A 15269-nucleotide genomic window follows, 5' to 3' on the forward strand; every position below is an offset into this window, starting at 1 on the left:
ATTCATAGTGAGTCGCTCTTGCAGCTATTTGACCAGCAGAGGGCGTCACTGCGCTGTGCGTTGCGCCTCCAAACTAACCTGTCGCTTTCTTTACTGAGTAGCCTACACCTGCATCAACAACGCGTGTGCTACTGTGTTCACAAAACCCAGATCTGGCCTTCAGATTGTTATGGTAGCAATATGAATATGCACCATATTTGCCTATACATATCGTATATGACCCTCATTTACACTTTTGGCGAATTGTTTGGAGCAGGACTGAAACTGTGTGGAAAATATCTAAGAAAAAAAGTAGAAGTTTAACCCTAGACTCATTTACTATAACTTAGTTTGAGTTCAGCAATGGTCAAACAGATTTTAAAAAAATGAACTGAAGTTTTTAAGCAATGCATATTACTAATCAAACATTAAGCTTTGATATATTTACAGTAGGAAATTTACAAAATATCTTCATGGAACATGATATTTACTTAATATCCTAATGATTTTTTAGCTAAAAGAAAAATTGATAATTTTGACCCATATGATGTATTTTTGGCTACTGCTACAAATATAGCCTTATACCTGTGCTACTTGAGACTGGTTTTGTGCTCCAGGGTCACATTTGCCTGACATCATCATAGTGGATTTGTTCTGCCTTGCAGCTTACTGATCTCATAGGCTTACAGTCTATAAGTGATATCATCAGTCACCCATATAAACATGTTCTGGTGGTTTATTACTCATAAGCTTACATGAATCATGTCAACCAACAGTTTACATTTCCTAATAGCCTGATTTTAGCTATACACTAGCACAGACAAGAGGTCATTAGCTGGTCCAATCTAGAAAATGGATTAGCTGGACCAGTTAAATCTTATAGACTGTCTTGGACATCTAAAAAATAAGCTATCATTTCCAAAAAAAAAAAAAAAAAAAAAAAAAAACAGCTTAAGCTGATATGACATGATTTTTCCAGTAGGGGTATAGACTTAATTTGACATAATCTTAACTGTTTTTATCACTTTTATAGAAGAAAACTGCTTTAAATATTATGTTGCCGTATTGAAATTGGAGTAAATATATTTGTTATAAACTTTGAAGTGCTGTCTGGATGATTAGTCCCACTGTATCTGAAGGAGCAGTTTGAAGGAAATGCAGTCCCTTACTAGGCTATGTTCAAAGGTCAATCATTATCACACAGAAACCACATTAAATATTGTTTTGACATATTTACATTGTGACTTAAGGGTTGTAGCATAAAAACTACTGAAGGCATAAAGGTTTATCTTCACACCATTACAAATCTGCAAAAAACTCAACTACTTTTGCATAGTTCAGTGCATAGTTCACATTGCCTTCCTAAAAATGATTGAAAATGTGAGCATCTCCTGTTTTTGCTAAATAAAACTGATTATTTAAAATAATTAAAAAAAAAGCATTTTTAATGGTAAAATTAATATACATGCATTTTATGACATTGTTTTATTTGAAAGAATAATTGTATATGAATTTGTGAGAGCAAAACTCTTTTAAAATGAACTGGAAAAAAAGCTCAAATCACGGAAAACCAGTAACAGAAGCTGCTGTAAAACAATTTTTCATACAGTGGGATGTTGACCTGTGTATACACCCACACACACACACACACACACACACACATACATACAATGATAATATTTTTTTTTTGTAGTGAATAAAATGTAAAATGAATTGTGGCTGTAAGAAATTGATGACATGTATTTTCTGAGACATGACAGTCAAGCCAGAACAAGCTACTGTCTGCATATGTTAATGTTTAAAATACCCCCAGAAACCTCTCTGTAAAATGAATTAACAACTCGTTAAATATTTCGACTACATGGCGACACGCACGACACATTGTCGTCGCATGGGTACTGTAGGTGATACCTCACATTTCCATAAACCGGAATTAGCTGTGAAGTGTGACCCGAGAGTGTTATGGTGTGAGGGATACGGAATGTGAAAAGTTCGCCTTACTTCAAGACACCTTCTCCCGCTTTGCACCTCTTTTACAAGAGTATCCTTTAACAAAGACGCATGGACTCTGAAGGCGAGAAAGTGGCATGGGTACTATGCAGACGTGGCGTTCCCATATCCACAGGTTGAGCTCCATTACAGAGAAAAGGGCAGTAAAACTTCAAGCGACCATTAATCGCTGAATGACGCTGCCTGCCTATAAGCACGTCACAGCTTATTTCACTTTTATGATTAACACTTCTTTAGCAATAAAACTAAAAGTAAAACTTACTTGTGTAAATAAATACACTTAAAATATAACATATAGCCTATTATAATAATTTAAATTAACAAAATAAAATAAATGATTATCAAATCAATTATTTTGTTAATAATATAAAACATGTATAATAAAAATATAAGGAATTTGCTGGTTTGAACTTTTTTCTTTTAATTTATTAGATGTCAAACTAAAGCAGATGTGACAAAACCCCTTTCAAATTGGCTTCTTTGAGGAAAGAAAATAATTTTGAACTTAATATTAATATTACAGTGTAATGTTTTGATTTCTTGAGTCATATAGTGCGAGTCTATAACTCTACTGAACATGGAAGAAGTGGTTTTGGGTGAATGTAAGTCTGAGGTGATGCGAAAATCTGGCACTAGAGGAATCTCTGAGGGCTTGATGGTGTTATTGGCTGGTCATTTGAATGCAAATCGGGAGGTTTTGAAGTCGTGGCTGACGTCAGGAGGGCTTGGTTATACCTTTGCCACCACCACCTTGACAACAGGGTCACATCATGTTTGATTGAAGCACGTCAAGGACTACGTCGCGTGACCTGGAGATCATTTTGGACTAACACAATTGAGTAAAAAGTATTGAGTCGGGCCTTGGTTTTGAGAGATAATCGGCTTGATGTATGGCTGGCATGTTGCCTTAAAAAAGTTATTTAGGGGTTTCTTTCGAATCATGTACGTTGGATACCTTTTGGATAAAGAGGGAAGCATGTATCACCAAGGAGCCGTGCGAAGATCTGGCATCAGTCTTCCACCACAGAATTTTGTCTCCACACCTCAGTATTCAGATTTTGCAGGATACCATCATGTGCCCAACATGGACACACACGCGCAGTCAGCGGGGGCCTGGGGCCCTCCTTACGGCGCACCGAGAGAGGACTGGGGCGCCTACAGCCTGGGACCTCCAAACACTATTTCTGCACCTATGAGCAGTTCATCCCCGGGACAAGTTTCCTACTGCTCTTCAGATTATAATGCCATGCACGGCCCGGGATCAGCGGTGCTGCCTCCACCACCTGAAAATATTTCTGTGGGCCAGCTTTCACCTGAGAGAGAAAGACGCAATTCCTATCAGTGGATGAGCAAAACCGTGCAGTCCTCATCAACCGGTAAGGCCAATAGATGTCTTTAAAAAAATAATAATAATAATAAAAAAAGCTTGCTAAGAATTTAAAATATATGGCATAACACGCAAAAAGGAAAACGTTAAATTATTTATTAAGTAATACCTTAAAACGTAAACTGCACAATGATTTAAAGGTCTTGAAATCAGCGATCGAAAAATGACAAAAGTTCATGATTATGATTTATTTTCTCGGTGTTGTAAAATAAGAATTACAATTTAAGTTATGTAGGCCTACTAAAATGCAGTTAGGCTACTTTTTTTAATAAAAATTATTCGAAAAAATAGGCTATGTCTAAAATATAGCAAAAAGAAAATCAAAATGGTTGCTTTTTCTTATTTTGGTTTAATATTGGACAAATAATTTACCCAAGGACCAATCGTGCTAAATGCAACACTGTTAAAATGTGTTAACTTTACATTGTTTGATGTTTTCCTCAAGTAATGGCACATCTGACAAAATATTACGAAATGAAAACGCTAACTGTCCTTCTCAACCTTCATTATTTGAGAAAACGTTCATATAAAAAAAACCCCGGAATATCTGAGTTACATTAATATATTTGTTCCTTGACGCATTAGACAAATAGTTGTGGTAAAATGAAGGTGTTGGGTATTGGCGCCAGGGTCACTTATAATGCTAATTTGCGACTCCCGTAAACAAGATGTGAGGACTGGTTTTCCTGTTACATTGTCTCAGGTTTTGAGGGTTATCTGTCATATTCAGGGCGACTTCTTTCAACACCTTGTTCACTTTGATATGCAGCAGCGCGTCTTCCTCTGTCTCTGTTCTTGAGGGTTGTATTACCTCGAAGAGTGACAAACTTCACAGCACATAAAGTTCTCCTGTCTCCGGCGCATGTTAAATCAACAGAGAAAACCATCACAAAGTTACATGACCTAAATGTAAACGGCCTTTTTCATAACTAAGACTGCAAAACTGAAAGTTTTGGAAATGACATGCATGTGAAGTTAAGGTAACATATTTAAATTTAGATGTTACACTTTATCGTGCTTTCAGTGACTGCATCTAAACTTTTAATAAAAATCACTAATTAATTGTGTTTTTAATGAGTTTAGTCGAACATAAAAATATAAAGTTTTGTTATATCTAGTTGGTCTGTACATCAAACAAGTGCAGCCTGCTCTTGAAAAAAAAATTGACGTTATCTCCTTGTAATTTTTTTTGTAAGACGCGTGTTGTCTCTTAACACATCAGTGGCGTTTGGGTATGTGTCTTTGCGTCTCTTTGTTCTGCAGTTTGTTCAAAAAATCTCCTCAAAGAATTTCAGAAGCTCAGTTTGCATATCTAGCAATGTAATCTTAGTTTATACAATTGACTAAATATTCCAGTGGCGTAATGATTTATAGTTAAAATGAGAGATTGTATAGGCCTAGGCCTAGTATTGTAAATGCAACGATAAATGTAAGAGAAGAAAGTCAATATGATAAAAATAATTATAGCCTAGCCTATAGAAATTATACAGTGCACAAATTCTTCCTCTGCATTACAGTTTTATTAATCGCAATATGACATATTTCAAGCATGACTGAAGGGAAGGTGTGCTGATTCTTAGGTATACTTGGTCATCGCCATGTTTAATTTGGTCTTTATTTCAGAATTATAAATTTTTTATGATGAATTTCTTCATGTTATGAACATTGTTTCATAATTATTCGTTTATTTCCCATTTTTTAAAGGAAAAACGAGAACAAAGGAGAAATATCGAGTTGTTTACACAGACCATCAGAGGCTGGAGCTGGAGAAAGAATTTCATTTTAATCGCTACATCACAATCAGAAGAAAATCAGAATTGGCAGTAAACCTCGGGCTTTCAGAAAGACAGGTAAAACACTTCACTTTAGATGTTTTTACTTAGACTATAGAATACGAGTCATCTCACTAGCTGAAAACAATTAGACGAAGGGTATTTCTTTCTAACCGTTTGTCCTTTGTCTTCACAGGTAAAGATCTGGTTTCAGAACCGCAGAGCTAAGGAAAGGAAATTAATCAAAAAGAAACTGGGTCAGTCTGACGGCAGCGGAGGGTCAGTCCACAGCGATCCCGGTTCTGTCAGTCCCCTACCGGTACCGGGGTCACTGAGTCCGTCAGACATACACGGTTCTCTGTACCCACCCCCAGGAATGAACGCCTTACCATCTATGAGGAACATACAGCAAGTTACTGTCACTCAGTGAACTCGAACTGGAAAGATCCAACTTTAAATGAGCACTCCAACACGCTGAAAGGACAGAACCGAAGCGGACCGCTCGCGTGGCCGAAACGGATTACAAACTATTACTCGACATGCATCAAGGCGCGTGTTGTGGATTACAACAGAAGAATCACGTCTGAAATGCAACGAAATTCTGGAGGCTCTTCAAATATTGTTTTAATAGAATAGTTTTTAAGATTAAGAAAAAAAAAAACATACAAAAACATTGTTCGTCTGATCCAGAGACTAAATATTTTAAGGGTTTGTTTGTATTTGCTCAATTAAGATATAAATATCATTTTCTGTATGTGGTGAGTGTATCTAAATGTTTGTAAATAAAATGAAGCTACAGGTACAGCGTTTTTCGGGATGTATAATGATCCTTACCCTGGATCTGTTAAACTTTTATTATCTGTGTAAACCAATGACCTGCGATGGAAGGCTGTTTTATGCTCCAGTTTGTGTCCAAAGCGCACGTCGTTCACTTTCTCTTCACAGGGGTGATGTGCAGGTGTCACACACCTAACACGGGTATAACGTTTGTTTCCAACAATGTGTAAATAAAAAGTTTTGCAATCATTTTTATCGTGTCTTGATATAGCCTATTCTTAAACGAATTAAATATTGCACGCTCTTCTGGTTTTGACATTTTGCTTGATGGACAGCAAGCATTTAGCCTAATTTAAGCTACCCTTTAAACGCGAGACCAAACATCTTCAAACGTAGCCTACCTGCAAAACTGCATTTCTTGTGTAAGGCTGCACAGTTCTTAGGCTGTATAGTATTTCTTTACAAATGCAGTAGCCTATTCATTGAAAATGAATGACATTAGACCAACAAAAATGTCTTATTTTGGCGTCACATAGCCTATCGTTTATATAAACCATTGGTTTAGCAGGATTTAGTTTTAAATTAACGATTTTCACACACACACACAAAAGGACGAATAATAGCTTAAAAATAGGCTAAATTGTGGGAACAGCTGCATGTCATTAAATATCGAAAAATGGTTTACAAGTAGAAATGTCTGCCAGGAACCTCTTAATAGAATAGCCTTTTTGGGAAGAAAACAATCATTGTTTGCAAGGTGCATCACTCAGTCATCAGTGTGACAAGCTCTAAATCTCCCAAGTATTTAATGTTGTAATGTGCTTGGTATTTTTGTTTGTTGTTTTTTTTTCAGTTGAGAGTGAGACATTAGAGCAGTTAAGAACACTGATTTCCCTGTCTTGCTTTTAGCCTAGTAAACAGTATACAGTCTTGACTTTATTATTTTAAAAGCATTAGATGCACAAATCCCTTTGGTGTGACACTTGTTAGATTTGTTTGATGAACAATTACAACATATGATCACTGAACAACAATTAACCAAGCAGGAAAAATGTCAAACGTCTGGTAAACACATCAAAATAGGCCTATTTCCTAATATTTTGGCCTTTATCATTTAGGCTTAAAATTCAGACATATCATACCTTCTTGACAGAACCTGAGAAGCCAATTTTGTTATAATCTATTGAACTGGTTAAAGGTTATTTGAGGAGGGGAAAAACTACAGAAAGACAAGAAAATAAACACATTCAATTTTTGCAAAAATTCAAAACTTAATTCAATATCACCCAGAAACAGGATTAAACAAATATATTTTCTGTAAATATATAAGCACAGCGTAATTTAGACAAAATGTGCAACTATGTTATACACTGATGTGGAGTTTTTAAAATTGTATTTATTTTACTTAGTTTTAATTAATTAATTTAGTTTTCATTTTATTTATTGTTTATTGCAAACCACAAAATCGCACAATTCGTGGTTATAAACATTCTGTAAACAGGTCCCAAGTAGGGTTGAAAATCTAATTAAACAGCTCAAATAATATTTAATTTCAGCTCTTGAAATTTATCACTAATCAACATTTTGTGCATAAGTAAGCTCCTCATTTCACTCAAAATGTTTAGCTTATACAGAATGTGTGAAAAAAGACTAGCACTGTACACGAATAAATTGCAAAAAGAGTTTCAGGGCCCTTTTGTAATTTATTCGTGTACAGTGTTAAACGCCAGTCCAATTACAGCCAATGAACATGAAAATAGTAATTTCCAACATTTAGTATAGAAAAAATTGAATATAAACTATAATATGTAGAAAATGAGAATATACAGTAACAAAATAAACTAATACATGTAAAATAAAAATAAAAATAAATAACTAAATAAATAGTAATAACTAAATAAATAAATAAATAAATAAAAAAAACAAAAGGGTATGAGATCATCATAAAAGATTCTCATATAGACTTAGTGCGTTTTACTTTACTACTTTTCAGCCCAAGTAGTAACTCAGTATAATGTTTCATATCTAGGCTGTCTGAAATAACAAAAAGCTGTGTTTTATGTACAGTGCCAGTCGACGCTGCGATGACGCTCCCTCCACAGCACTGGTGCGATGATGTCATCGGCGCTGGGCCAGAGACGTCATGAGCGTCCTACTGCCCAACATGGCGGACTTTGACACCATTTATGAGTTAGAAGAAGAAGATGAGAGAATTGTGAGTGAAGAACATCTCGTCAGACACTGTCCCGAGCCCGTGGTCATGCGTGGGGCTGGTCACATCACCGTGTAAGCGTATGAACGCGGCAGCACCGCTGTTAGTCACTGTTAGCTCATGTCTGTGTGTGTAGCCTCCATGCTAAGCTCACTGCATGTTTTTGTCGCTAAGTTGTGGTATCAAAATACACGTAGTCCGAGCTTCTCCAGCTGTGTCCTGACAGTGATTTTAAGAGGAAGAAGCAGCCCTTCTTACCCGAAGCCTTGTTGTTAGAACAGAGATTTATGGTTTTATTGCTGTCTGTGGATAAAGGCTGCTCCGTAACCACACTCAAACTCATTAGGATCTTTGCTTTAATTTGAAGTTGTGGGTAACTGTGTTATACGTACCAAGTACCCTTGCAACTGTCAGTTATGCACACATTTCTGAAGTTGAATCACCAGCTAGACCAGTAGAGATTTAAGGTATTTTATTATTTAATGAGGTAAACAACGTGATGTTTCTACACGGGGCAGCAGAACCTAGTACTGCAGTGGATCATAAACAGACATCACACAAGACACAGATTCTCTGGCAGTTCAAGCTAAATGTAGAAACTCAACCTTCTCACTTTGTTGTGTCTGTGTTTTTTCAAGTCCTTAATGAGATTAACATCTAACTGAAATGAACCCAGTGTTAACCAAGATATCTTTTCTCCCCTGTCTTGACAAACAGAGCCTTTGTTTGTAAGATCATTTCTGCCACATAAAAAAAAAAAAAAAAAATGCTTTGGTAAATATGAATACTTATGAGATTAAACGTCTATATTGTGACATTATAACAAAAATACAAAAAAAAAATACAACAAAACAAATTCACTTTACATACCATAACATTAGACTCTACCTCATAACAAAAATACAACAATGAAATAAATAAAATAAAATTTTTGTCTCATAACTATGTCTTAATGTCTCATAATTTCATTATTTCTATTTAATAATTCTGACTTTTGTGTCATAATTTCTCGGTCATACTTGACTAGTAGTTTTATCAAATTTTTATCATAATTATTACATAGTATCTCATAATTATTATTTACCAATGCAGTATATTTTTTGCTATGTGGTGAAAATGACCCTTAACATATTTTTTCCCGTAATCATAACCTTTTTAAAAATCTGTTTTCAGGTTTGGACTAAGCAACAAATTTGACACAGAGTTTCCTTCTGTTCTCACAGGAAAGGTAATGATTTCTAACTCACATCTACAATATATATCTTATTGAATTTTGTTTATGGTGTGAATAAAATATCTTTCCCTGTTGACCTTTAACCTTACAACCATAATTCATGAACCTCTGATTAATACAGAATCCCTTGATGAAATCTCTAAAATGGTTTTAATCCAAGCTTGCTGAGTTTTTGGAACAGAATCTGTCAATAAGTAAACCGTCCAGGGCTTCTAGAGACAAAATAATGAAAGAAACACTGTGCCATCCACAAGAATAGGAAGCTTCCTGGGACGGGTGCAGAAATACAAAAAGGCTGCAGGGGGAAGAGCAGGCCGAGGGAAGTGCGGGGCAATAAAGCGGAGCTCCAGTATTGTGACCCAGAGTGACATGTGATGGATGAGGTCAGGATTATGATGACTGAAGGGTGCAGATCAGGCCTGCTGGGCTTTATTCCGAGTTCTTTTGCTGTTTGCAAAGAGAACTTTGCATCCTGTCATAAAAGATTACGACCCCGGTTTTATGGCGTACATACCCAGAGAGGAATGAGCAGCCATTCATGTTGTTTAGACGGCGCAGCCACAGGCCACGGGCTTATCTCATCTTTTTGTCCTCCCTTTGCCCTGAGAGTGTCAGAGCTCGGTTGGCAAGTTACAAGCGTGCAATTGCAAGATCTCCAGAGAACATCTGCAAACAGAAAATCTTTTGACCTTATATGGAGCTTATATGTATTTCTTAAATGAACATTTAGTTGTTGTGTTACTATTTATATTCTATTAAAGTATTAATATTTCTCTTATTTTTTATATATTTTTATTTCTATTTATTTAACTATTCCCTTAATAATAAAGCACACAGAATCATTTACTTAACTTATTTACAATTCTGTTTTGCTTCTCTCCCATCTGCTCTAGGTTGCTCCAGAGGAGTTCAAGACGAGCGTCAATCGAGTAAACGCTTGCTTGAAGAAGAACCTACCGGTCAATGTGAAATGGTTGCTCTGCGGCTGCCTGTGCTGTTGCTGTACGGTGGGCTGCAGTCTGTGGCCTGTCATATGTCTCAACAAGAGAGTGAGTGACCGGTCCTACCCCCATTAATCTGTATTAATTACTTACTGCCTCATTTCAACACCTAATAAATAAACCCGCTCAGTGAGGAGGCAAGTAACAAACCTCATCCACTTATTAACTGTGTGTGAAACTGATATATGTCAGAAGTCGTGGCTTGTTGAATTTGGAAAGGTGGTGATTTTACAACTACAAATTTTAAGTTATTGGCCGTGACGTGCAGCTTACAAAGTGCTTAACTACGAGCTTCGGTCCATAAATGCCTCTGAAGTCTTCATGCCCTGGGAGTTTTATTGGAGTTTGTTAAGCATGAGTTTGACAGGGTGATTAGCATAAAATCCTGTGTGTTTGTCTGTTTTTGTTTGTGTATAATTATTTATTTGTATAAGCTCATTTTTGTTTGTGTGTTTTCAGACGCGAAGATCCATCCAGAAATTGTTAGAATGGGAAAACAACAGATTATATCACAAGGTAAGCTCATTGCAGAATTAATCTCAGACACATAAAGATAAGGACAGCGGATCAGCTCCAGTTTAGCTGCTATGTAAAGAGCCCTTCAAGACTTGGTGTGTGGTGGATAACAATCATTAAAATGGCTGCTAACATTTAACCCTGTCAAATGCTTGTTGCCCTCGCAGCCATTTTGGTCTGATGCAGTGATATAGTGCAGAGTCTGACCAGACTGTGGAAAGGTCAGCAGTAAAAAGCCACATTCGTTTTGTTGTGTCTCGAAGCTTTGACTGACAGACATGTTAAGGAAACTCAGCTAACTGCTGACCACTGCTTGACCTCAGCTAACCCTTGTGTATAAAGTGTGTCTGAGCATCTGAAGTGCTTGCGTCTATTTGAAGATCTACCGCACGGCTTTGTCTAACCCGTCTCTTCCTGCCTCGCCTTCAGCTGGGGCTGCACTGGAAGCTCAGCAAGAGAAAATGTGAGAGCAACAACATGATGGAATATGTAAGTTCATGGATGTTGTTTTTCATGAAAGTTTCTTAACTGTGATTAAAGTAAATCATTTCTTTTTCATTTCAGGGCTATAAGCTGCTACTTAAATTACTGCAAATGCACCACTTTTATTGATTGTGCAACAATAATTTAAAAGTCAGGGAAACTTCATGCATCATCTCATTAGAGTATTCATCTGATTTATCATGCACAAGTGAGTTGTGATGACTGATTTTTTGAACAAATGTCTCTTATGTACTGATTATTTTAATGAGTCAGTCAAAAAGATTCAGCCTGTGTCTCACTTGTCCTTTTGTGACGACATTCAATTTCATAGTTTTTTTTTGTAATCGTAAAAACTTTCAAATATAAAAAATAATAATAATAATAATTTAAAAAATCCAGTTTTATGCTCTAAGGGAATATTTGTTTGAGTGATCATAATCAACAATGCATTAATTAAGAATATATTATAAAAAAAAAAAAACAAATCATTTATTAAATAAAATAAATAAATCATGTTTTTTATAGTGTTAGTTAGCTGTATAGTTTTAGTTATTATTATTTGAACAAAACAACCAACTGAAGTTTGATTGATATTGATTGGAATGCAGGATAAAAAAAAAGAAGAGTTATCTGTTTTTGCAAATGAACTCTTCGTATTTATTTTAAAAACAGGCAGAAATAACTTTTAAAACTGTTATATTTATGTGTCACAAGTACAACCATGTGCATTAAAGTGTCAGCATCAAATTGTACCTTAGGTATAATAAAAACAGAGAAAAAAACATATTTAACCGTACTTTTCAAAAATGTTTTTGAAAGATATCTATTGTGCTCACCAAGGCTGCATTTATTTGATTTGTATTAAACATACAGTAAGAACTGTAAAACTGTGGAATATTACAATTTAAAATAACTGTTTTTCTTTGTGAATATATTTTAAAATGTGATTTATTCCTGTAATGCAAAGCTGAATTTCCGGCAACGTTACTCCAGTCTTCAGTGTCACGTGATTTTTCAGAAACAGAAACATCATATTATATTAATGTTGAAACAGCTGTGCTGCTTACAGTTTTTTGTGCAGTCTTTTTTTAAGATTCTTGGATGGATAGTTTAAAAGAACATCATTTATTTTAAATGTAAATCTTTTGTAACATTTTAAATGTATTTACTGTCATTTGTGATAAATTTAGTGCATGCTTGCTGAAGGAAAGTAGAAGTTCTTTAAAAAAAAAAGAAAAATCTAAATCTTACTGACACCATAAAAGACTTAAACTGTCGTAATCACAGTACTGACTGTTGTTAACAGCAAAAATAAAAATCTTCACACTTTCACAGCTTCTCAAAAAAAACATCAACATGTGATTCTGTAATTTGTAACTAAAAGATCATTTGACTCGTCAATGTTTCATTCAGTCATTTTTTTTTCTTTTTGTTCTGGAGTTCTGCATTTTCTTACAAAGTCAGACCTTAAGGTTGTAAACCCTGAGGCTGGTGATTTTTACCCCTCAAGTGTGCTTGCATAACGTTGTCTTTTTTGCTGTCTACAGGTTATTCTTATAGAGTTCTTACCAAAATATCCTATATTCAGACCTGACTAAAGGACTTCTGCTGGATCCTCGTGGAAGGCCCTTCATTCCTCTCCTTAGTGCCTTGTATATATGTCGGATCGAGGGTCTTCACTGGGTTTCTACAAGACCCCTTCTCCCAGTACCTTGTACAGTAGAATTCGCAACACTGTCACTTTGCTTTAGAGCAGATTTTGCACATTACCTGATGTAGTAGAAGCGCTCCTGTGTTGCACTCAGACGTTTTGTTACATATAATGAGAGATGGGAAGAAAGCAAACTCTGATAACTGTTTAAAAAGTGCATTTACCCCAAAGAGCCATCAAGTCCTCCCCACATAATATATTATGGTGTTGTTATGAACAAGGCACCTTATGGTGTGAATTTGCCTTATGTTAAAGGACAAACTTTTTTAAATCGGGCGTGTAAAGTGCAGGAGTCAGAAATGTGTTGTTTTAATGTTTTCAGAGTGCGATGACTAGCGTTGAGGTTTTGAAGCTAGCTTAGAGGACCAGTCAGCAGCGTGATCTGGCACATTTGCGATTGTCTACTACACGGGGAAGTCAACAAACTGACTTGTAAATATCATGGACAGGATGTACAGTGTGGTATACCATGTTTACATTATGTAATTTAGCTGGTTATTAGTTTTTCGCCAATATATTATTGTAGCATTGTTTGTTTATAAGCCGTGTCTCTGTAACTTTACAGTTTATATGGACCTGTTTACCCAGTAAGCCATAAAATGTACGTAAAAGATGCCACTCGAGTTAGGGCTGAAAATTGCACCTGAGCACATGAGGGCAAGCTGATTGTCCTGGAGCTTTTTGATATTGTTTAACAATGTCAGTAGTAGTGTTTAAAAACAATAAGGTATGCCAATCAAGCAGAATTTGTTACCAAGAGAAATGTGTCATTCAGTTTTGCACCAATGATATTTACCCATTCAAGTTTTTGTTGGAATATACTTTGTACCCTGTATTTTTTTTTTCAGTACAGCTTCATCTTGGAGTGTGTTTTAATTGTATTCATGGATGCTGTATCCTGTGGTTCTACTACTGGGGTAACCACATACACAATGTTGTATATGTAATGGTTAAAACGGCCTCTTATCTGTTTTCTGTAACTGTATGACATCTTTGCTCCATGTGCTGTAGACATGACTGCATTAGTCGAGTGCCTCTGTAGATGGTCTTGAGAGGGAGCTGTGCTGAAGAGGAATAATTCTTTGCCTAGCAATCTAATGGAGAGAAAGGAAATCTGCTCTCAGTACTGGTTCTGTTAAAGTACCTGTAAATGTTTGTCCCTACCTAATCCTATGGAAAGCTTCAATAAATTCCTGATTTTGATCTTTTTGAACAACATTCTCTTTATATGTATATATTTGGCCATACCTAAAAATATGAATAAACATTAAAGGAAATTTATTTATATATATATAATATAATATAATATATATATATATATATATATATATTTTAAATATGGTCATTCATTTTTCTGTTAATTGGTTAATAACTAAAGTTATGAAGTAAACTGTTTAATTTGATAGTTTTTGAGTTTTATGCAAAGGTTTATTTTTTATACGGCTTATTCACTTACTATGTGATTAATTTACTGTCTGTGTTATAGTACACATAAATACAGCTTTTTAACTACTGCTTAATGTGATAGCGTTATACTATACACAGTAACACAGATTTAAAATCAAAAGTACTACAAAAAGCTGTAGATCGTAATCCATAGAGTTTAAAGTATTATAATAGCAATGGAAATAATTCAGATTAAATAGATACATGGCATTTAAAGTTGTGGTTTTAATATTGCTTGTTTTTTGTCAAAGATAGAAATGACCCATTGGTTTACATAATGTAGAGCGGGGGTGCAAAGGGGAGTGTGACGAACAAACGTAACTCAGCATGAAGGATTCAGATACAGACAGCTGCAGTTGAGGTAGTCTGTCCATTTTCACTAGCGCTTTATGTATTTTAAGCTTCTTAGTATTCATTTAGCAACCACTTAACGCAAAAATAAATAAATACTAATTTGATATGTTGAGCTTTATTTGGCCTCTAGGGGGCAGGCTAAGACACAATGAAGAATGTGGAGCAGTTTAAATGCATGAAGTTTCAAATCTGGCCTAAAATGATGTCTGAGAATGTCCTGGTACATATCATCTGCATTTGGAATATGTACATTAGCCTTTAATTATATATATATATATATATATATTATTTTTACTCTGTTTGTTCTGAAATATGTCATCTGAATTAGTCAATGTTAAATCAACAAAATATCCTTTTGTGCCACAGTTGGATTTTACGTTCTCAGCA

At 35.4% G+C, this 15269-nt stretch overlaps 2 protein-coding genes across 4 annotated transcripts; both read left to right on the forward strand.

Moving 5' to 3' along the window:
* Positions 1–2732: 2732 nt before the first annotated feature.
* On the forward strand, positions 2733–5727 carry LOC109113323 (homeobox protein CDX-1). The gene is made up of 3 exons (XM_042738438.1): positions 2733–3365; positions 5081–5226; positions 5345–5727. Exons 1-3 carry the CDS (start codon positions 2876–2878, stop codon positions 5576–5578), a joined length of 870 nt encoding a protein of 289 aa, XP_042594372.1. The 5' UTR covers positions 2733–2875; the 3' UTR covers positions 5579–5727.
* Positions 5728–8019: 2292 nt separating this feature from the next.
* On the forward strand, positions 8020–14295 carry LOC109113324 (cysteine-rich hydrophobic domain-containing protein 2-like). 3 transcript variants are annotated; one of them, XR_006156452.1, is made up of 7 exons: positions 8023–8211; positions 9311–9365; positions 10265–10420; positions 10832–10888; positions 11318–11377; positions 11453–11579; positions 12919–14295. XR_006156452.1 is itself a non-coding variant. In XM_042738439.1 (6 exons), the coding sequence occupies exons 1-5, from the start codon at positions 8069–8071 to the stop codon at positions 11353–11355; spliced, it is 498 nt and encodes a 165-aa protein (XP_042594373.1). In that variant the 5' UTR covers positions 8020–8068; the 3' UTR covers positions 11356–11377; positions 12919–12940. The 3 variants fall into 3 exon arrangements, 2 of the variants coding, with proteins under 2 accessions (XP_042594373.1, XP_018981659.1); XM_042738439.1 differs by lacking the exon at positions 11453–11579 and having other exon boundaries at positions 8020–8211; positions 11269–11377; positions 12919–12940; XM_019126114.2 differs by lacking the exon at positions 11453–11579 and having other exon boundaries at positions 8028–8211.
* The last annotated feature ends 974 nt before the right edge of the window (positions 14296–15269 follow it).

Source organism: Cyprinus carpio, chromosome B14 (genome assembly GCF_018340385.1).
Source record: "Cyprinus carpio isolate SPL01 chromosome B14, ASM1834038v1, whole genome shotgun sequence".
NCBI classification, from domain to species: domain Eukaryota; kingdom Metazoa; phylum Chordata; class Actinopteri; order Cypriniformes; family Cyprinidae; genus Cyprinus; species Cyprinus carpio.